Source organism: Rhincodon typus, chromosome 11, assembly GCF_021869965.1.
Source record: "Rhincodon typus isolate 14 chromosome 11, sRhiTyp1.1, whole genome shotgun sequence".
NCBI lineage: Eukaryota > Metazoa > Chordata > Chondrichthyes > Orectolobiformes > Rhincodontidae > Rhincodon > Rhincodon typus.
The window spans coordinates 1,285,021-1,292,280 of NC_063342.1; the positions used below are offsets into that span (position 1 = coordinate 1,285,021).

The window sequence follows — 7,260 nt, forward strand, 5'->3', positions numbered from 1 at the left end:
GGAGAAGTTGGGATTGTTTTCCTGTGTCCTGGTTAAGGTATTTAAAGTCATGAGAAGTCTGGACTGAATAAATAGGCAGAAAATGTTCCTCCTTGTGAAATGACTGAATATTAAAGAGCACAGTTAAAAAGTGATCAATAAAAGGAGCCATAGTGAGATAAGGAAAATCTTCTTACACAGCGAGTAGTTAGGATCTGGAATGTGCTGTCTGTGTGTGATGAAAGCAGGTTCAAACAAGAATTTCAAAAGGAAATTTAGGATTATTTGCAAAAGAACAACAGGCAGGGTGTAGTGAAGAGGCAGTCGAATGGCACAAACACCACCAGTTTCTGGGCCGTAACAATTCAGTGATTCTGAGCTACAGAGTCTTTGCAGTCTGCAGCAGCTGAGCAAATTCTACAATAATTGTATTAAAACTACAAATAGAATGAATGGCTTGTTCACTCCTCTCTCTCAGTGTGCTACACTGGGCTGTTTATTAAACAGTGCTGTAACATGATGCTTACAATTTATGTGAAGGAGTCATTTTCATTTGTGAGTACCTGCTACCCAGATCTCTTCCACAGAGCTTGATAAACACCAACATTCTTTCAGAAGGTGCAAGTGTAGCTCTGGCCCTGGCCCTGGGAAAAGATAGAGCTGGTTAGACACAGCAATTTAGCTGACAGTTGTTCAGAATCAGCTAGAGTGACTGATCCCCCAGCAGGACATGTGGAGTTAGTTTTGTGCCTTATCAGAGTGCCTACTGATAGCCAGGGATGCAGTCTGCAGGCTGAGGGGGTGATGAGCTCTGGTTTGTTGCACTAGTCAGCAGAAGAAACATAAGAAATGAGAGCAAAGTGGCCTTTCGTCCTATCAGGCCTGCTCATTTGAAAGATCATGTCTGATCGCATCATGTTTTTGACCCCATGTTCTTGTCTGCTTCTCAAAACCCTGGACTCCCCTGTCCATCAAATATCTAACACAGCCTTGAACATACTCAGTAACCTAGCCTCTATTTGATAAAGTGCAACATAAAAGGTTATTACGCAAGATAAGAGCTCCTGATATTGGGGATAACATATCAGCATAGATTGAGGATTGGTTAACACACAGAAGACACATGTGCCCCTTGCCCCAACAATGTGATCCGCAACTTCTAATTGCTCTCAATCCTTCTCCTCACCTTAAACTGATTTACAATTCAGCGGGACAGTGGGCACAGTTTTGTGGTGATTGGCAGAATAACCAAGGGGAAATTTGGGAGGTTAGTGGGTGGGCCGAAGGGCCTGAAGCTGTGCTGGAGGTTGGATGACTATGCTGTAATGTCACAGTTAAATTGATGATCTGTTTTCTCTCCCCTCCCTCTTTTCCAGGACGGTTATTCTGAGTGAGGGGCCTTGTAAACGTTTCTGATTAAACCATGAGTGTAATCGGCTACCTGAAGACTCAGTTCATCATTCATCTTTTACTTGGATTTGTGTTCGTTGTCAGTGGCATCTGCATCAACTTCTTCCAACTTTGCACACTCCCCATCTGGCCCATCAACAAACAGCTCTATCGACATCTCAACTGTCGACTTGCTTACTCACTGTGGAGCCGTGAGTATTGCTCACAGCCGAGCCTGACTGTGCTGGGCACACCTTTCAGTTTATTATAAATGGGAGGTGCTGCTTGTTAACCAGGGTGTAAAGCCAGCCCAGACTGATATCCCCCTCCATGGAAAGCCTATTACTAGAGTTTACTCAATTCTTGCCTCGACATCAATAACCATCGTATAGGGCACTGCATAATCAGGCTGCTGTCCAAAAAGGAAAACTGGCCCTGAGTGGATAGCATTCATGGATAGCAATTGTTTGATAGGGATAGTGTAGAGAGAGCCTTACTTTTAGTTGTAAAGAGCAGAGGGATCTTTTACTCTGTATCTAACCCGATGCTGTCCCTATCCTGGCAGTGTTTGATGGGGACAGTGTGTAGAGGGAGCTTTATTCTGTGTCTAACCCTATCCTGTCCTGTCCTGGCAGTGTTTGATGGGGACAGTGTAGAGGGAGCTTTATTCTGTGTCTAACCCCGTGCTGTCCTGTACTGGCAGTGTTTAATGGGGACAGTGTAGAGGGAGCTTTAATTTTCATTTAAGAATAGAGTAAGGTTTGCTTGTACATAGAACTGGAGAAATGCTTTTGAGACAGCCAGATGGTTTCTGTTGGATGAGGTGTTTCCACTGTGTAACGTTCTCTGCCTTTTCCTCAACATAGTGCTGAGAACGGTTTCTTGCCTGGCTTTGGAAATGTGTCTCTGATGTTAATTCTCTGCTGTGGCGAGCTTGATGTGTATTGGTCTTGGTCTGTTTCAGCTACTGTTGCCCTTGGTAATCTGGCCATCTTCCCTCTGTGTCTCTAGAGCTGGTCTTGCTGCTGGAATGGTGGTCTGGCACGGAATGTACACTTTTCACTAACCAGGCCACGGTGGACCAATTTGGCAAGGAGCATGTTATTGTCATCTTAAATCACAATTTTGAGATTGACTTCCTCTGCGGTTGGGCCATGTGTGAGAGACACGGCGTTCTGGGGGTCAGTAACATTCACCTTTTATCTCTTGTATTTTAAGTTGCTGTCTTCAAAACCTTGTGGGAAGTGAGAGTGCCGCACATGCTTTAATTCCTCCTTCCTTTCTCATGCTGCTGGCTGCAGCTGTCGGCTGTTTGTTTAGAACATGTTTGTGCTGATTCCTCTTCTCTCCTCCTTCCCAGGTTCCTGGCCTTTATCTGGATGGGTACCTGTGCCCTGACCTCGTGTTTTATTCTTGCTGTATATACTACGTAGTTTCAATTAACACTGTTTGTGTGGGGCTTTCCAAGATCAGGGGGTGGGGGGTGGTGTTGGTAGTCATGGGTTGTGCAAAATTGACAACATCCACAACTGAGTTATCCTGAGTTGAACTTTAGGCAGCACAGTGCTGCAGACTTGATCATACGTACTTGGCTCACATTTGGCGGGGCAGATGTGTGCGGGTGGAGCGGAGGCGATGAGGAGGTGGGGGTGGGGTGAATAGTGGGCAGAAGTGGTGGGAAGGGCAGATGGTGAAGAACTTTGAGTCACGGAGAGCCACCTTCATTGTCGGGTATTGCTGTGGCTTTATTCACTGCCTTGATGTCTACAGAGTTCCAAAGTGTTGGCGAAGAAGGAATTGCTTTATGTACCTCTGATCGGATGGACATGGTATTTCCTGGAGATTGTTTTCTGTAAACGTCGTTGGGATGAGGACAGAGAGACAGTTGTAAATGGACTGAAGGCATTGCGGGACTACCCAGAGTACATGTGGGTGAGTACACTGCCGGTTCCAAAACTACATGCACCTCCAGGGAATGATAGAGAAAGTACAAGTATCTCCAAGAGTCATTCCAACACAAGAAACCAACTCAGCCCAGCTCTGCCAACTCTCCCTGGAACAATTCTATCAATCCATTCCCCTCCACTCCATCCCAAAGCCCAGACATTTATTCCCTTCAGTTTCCTTTTGAAATCATTTAAAGAAAACAAAGAACTGCTGATGCTGGAAGGCTGAAAAAGAAACAGAAATTGCTGGAGAAGTTGGGCAGATCTGGCAGTATTTGTGGAGAGAAAGCAGAGTCAGCGTTTCAAGTCTGGTGAACCTTCTTCAGAACTGCTGAGTTTCTCCAGCAATATCTGGTTTTGTTCCTTTTGAAACCGTTTGTTGATCTCTTCTTCCAAAAATACCCTGTGGATAAGTTCCAGTTATGGCCACTTACTGTATAAAACTGTACACCCTCATCCTCCCTGCTGCACTTCTTTTCCCCCAAAATATGTGATTTCTATGCCTGAGTCCTTATGCTGTCAGCTAATGGGAAAAGTTTCTATTTATCTTAATCTTGTACAAGTCAATGTGTGGGACCCCATACCGTAGGGAGGGTCGGGTCGGGTGCGCATGGGACCCCATACCCTAGGGAGGGTTGGGTCGGGTGCGCGTGGGACCCCGTACCCTAGGGAGGGTCAGGTCGGGGCATGTCGTGTCATGTCATGTCATGTCGTGTGTGTGCTGGTCCCCGTACCCCAGGGGGGTCGGGTCGGGTCGGTGTGTGTGTGCGGGTCCCTGTACCCCAGGGTGGGTCGGGTCGGTGTGTGTGCGCGGGTCCCTGTACCCCAGGGTGGGTCGGGTCGGTGTGTGTGCGGGTCCCCTTACCCCGGGGGGTTGGGTCGGGTCGGTGTGTGTGTGTGTGCGTGCGGGTCCCCGTACCCCAGGGAGGGTCGGGTGCGTGTGGGTCCCCGTACCCCAGGGAGGGTCGGGTCAGGTCAGGTTGGTGTGGTCCAAAATCCAAACATGTGCAGGGTGGGTGGATTGGCAATGCTAAATTGCCCATAGTGTTCAGGGATGTGCAGGCTGAGTGGGTTAGCCATAGGAGATGCCGTGTTACAGGGATAGGGTAGGGGGATGGGTTTGGGTGGGATGCTTTTCGGAGGGTCAATGAGACCTGTTGGGCCAAATGGCCTGTTTCCACATTGTAGGGATTCTATGACTGTACCAAAATGAGGGTTAATGTGTGTGGGAACGCACCCCTGCCCCCCCAGTGAGGTCCTGTGCCTTGATTCCAAGTTACTTATTAAAAGACTTTTTATCTGTCACTCTCTCTATTTCAGTTTCTGTTATACTGTGAAGGCACACGTTTTACAGAGAAGAAACATCGCATTAGTATGGAGGTTGCTGAATCTAAGGGTTTGCCGAAGCTGAAATATCACCTGTTGCCAAGGACCAAAGGTTTTACCACCACTGTTAAATACCTCAGGGGAACGGGTGAGTTGGCTGTGTTTCACCCTGACCTCACAACACATTCATATTTGGACTCAAAACGTTAACTCTGCTTTCTCTCCACAGATGCTACCAGACCTGCTGAGTTTCTCCACCAAGTTTTGTTCATGTTTCTGATCTCAGGCATCCGCAGTTCTTTGAGCCTGATACCAGGCCTTGTTCTCTCACCTTCAGCCTGATTAACTCCTTTCTCCTCTTTGTTTTGCCTCCTAACACCTTGGAAGCAGATCCCAGGGAATGACTCCTCCAGTCCCATCAGAAAATGTCCCTCAAGTTCACCCTCTCAGACCCCAAGGTTCTAACACTGGTCACAAGGTGGTCTCTCTGAAAATGGCCTATACTAACCTGCCTGTGAGAAAGTCAGGCACCTGTCTTGGTTTGAAGTTCAACTGGATTTGGTGTTTCTTTCTCAGACTCTGGTTCAACTTGCTATGCGGTGACCAGGGCTTTTAATTGTTTTAGGTTTTTGACAGTGGGTGTGGGAACTCACCGAGCTGCTACCTGCTCTTGTTCCAGCATCAAAGAGACGTAGAGTCTACAGCACGGAAATGGACCCTTAGGTCTAACTCATCCAGGCTAATCAGATATTGTAAATTAATCTAGTCCCATTCGCCAGCATTTGGCTCATATCCCTCTAAACCCTTCCTATTTATATGCCCACCCAGATTCCTTTTAAATGTTGTAATTGTACCCGCCTCCACCACTTCCTCTGGGTATCCTGAAGCAACCCTGTATTACAGCAGCCAATGTCAGCATCTCTGTTCAACCCCACAGTCCAAAAACCCACCTGTCAGCTTGTGAACATTGCCTAATGAGACTGGGGGCCAATGTGAGGGTTGGGGACATGTCTGGTAGCTGCTTCAGCCTGTACTCTGTGAATCAGCCCTGTGGAATGTCTGCTGCTGTCTCACAAACTACAACATCATCTGGCTGCTTTCCATTTCAGTTGCTGCTGTGTATGATGTGACATTAAACTTCCGAGATAACAAGAATCCGACACTCCTGGGTATACTGCATGGCAAGCAGTACCATGCAGATATGTGTGTCAGGTAAGAAATAAGTGGTAAGTGCCCAAACAAATATCTGTCAGTCTGACACAAAAACCCTAAACTCATCAAGGCAGCTTGGGCGAACCAGGCAATACAAGAGGCCCCAGGGACTATTGTGCTCACTAATCAGTATTCCAGTTTGGAAACAAGTGAGAATGATAGTTACTGCAGGGAGTGTGGTAAAGCTGAGGCCTTGGTACCATGGTGACTGAGCTGTACTCAGATGGAGAGGAATGAGAGGGCAGTAACGATGGGGGATTCCACAGACAGGGTAACCAGCCAGGTATTTCTACAATATTAAATGTGACTCCAGGGTGGTCAATATTTTCAGTGCAACCTGCTTCAGAGATGCTATTGCACACCTCTGGAGCAGGTGGGACTTGAACCCAGGTCTCCTGGCTTAAAGGTCAGGACATTACCGCTGTGCCATAAGAGTCCTCTGCTGTGCCATGGGGCCACGGTCCTGGATGTCACACAGCAGCTACAGACATCTTTCTGGGAGGGGGATCAGCAAGAGATTGTGGTCCATATTGGTCCCAGCAACATCGGCAGGAAGAGGGATGAGGGCCTGGAGGCAGGTTTCAGGGGCGTTAGGAAGGAAGTTTAAAAGCAGCACCTGAAGGGCAGTGATCTCAGGATTAATCCCAGTACCATATGTTAGTGAGAATGACAACAGGAGAACCGATCGATTGAATACGTGGTTAGTCTCGGAGACAGGGTTTTCTGAGGAATTAAGACCAGTTCCAGAGCAAAGAGAAACTCAACAAGGGATGCAAGGAGATTTGCTCGTGCTGTTGGGCTGAGTTTAAACAAGGTTGTCAGGGGATGGGAACCTGAGTGGGGTAACTGAAATTGGAAGGAAGGAACGTTAGGCACAGGAGATTGCAAAGATGACGGAGAAACAGGAAGGCCAGAGAAAGCAAGCTGGGTATGTATCGAGTGAGACTAATGTTGGAAAGACCAAGTGAAGGGCACTCTGTTTGATGCACACATGGTGATGGTCTGAAAACACAAAAAAAACATAGATTGTCACTATTGAAACATGGCTGCATGGTGACCAGGATTGGGAACTGAATATTCCAGGATATTTGACACTTAGGAAGAAAAGACAAGAAAGAAAAGGAGAGTGGGGTTGTGCTAATAATATCCTGCTGACCAGATATCCTAAACTGATCTAGTCCCATTTACCAGAATTTGGTCCATATCGCTCTAAACCCTTCCTATTCATATACCCATCCAGATGCCTTTTAAATGTTGTAATTTTACCCAGCTCATCCTGTGGCAGCTCATTCCATACACGCACAACCCTCTGCATGAAAAAGTTACCCTGAAGTCCCTTTTATATCTTTCCCCGTCACTCCCGAGTGGAGGCTGGGGGTGGGTGTGTCTGTGTGCGAGTGGAGGCTGG

General features: G+C 47.2%; 1 protein-coding gene across 2 annotated transcripts in view; it reads left to right on the forward strand.

Annotated features, from left to right (window-relative positions):
- The window catches only part of agpat3 (1-acylglycerol-3-phosphate O-acyltransferase 3), a 77,431-nt gene that overhangs the window by 60,712 nt on the left and 9,459 nt on the right, over positions 1 to 7,260 (forward strand). For both annotated transcript variants that reach the window (XM_048602725.1, XM_048602726.1), the window contains exons 2-6: positions 1,356 to 1,580; positions 2,380 to 2,549; positions 3,139 to 3,300; positions 4,635 to 4,788; positions 5,750 to 5,852. In XM_048602725.1, the coding sequence (XP_048458682.1) occupies positions 1,403 to 1,580; positions 2,380 to 2,549; positions 3,139 to 3,300; positions 4,635 to 4,788; positions 5,750 to 5,852 (767 nt within the window). In that variant the 5' untranslated portion in view covers positions 1,356 to 1,402. The remainder of the gene's footprint in view (positions 1 to 1,355; positions 1,581 to 2,379; positions 2,550 to 3,138; positions 3,301 to 4,634; positions 4,789 to 5,749; positions 5,853 to 7,260) is intronic.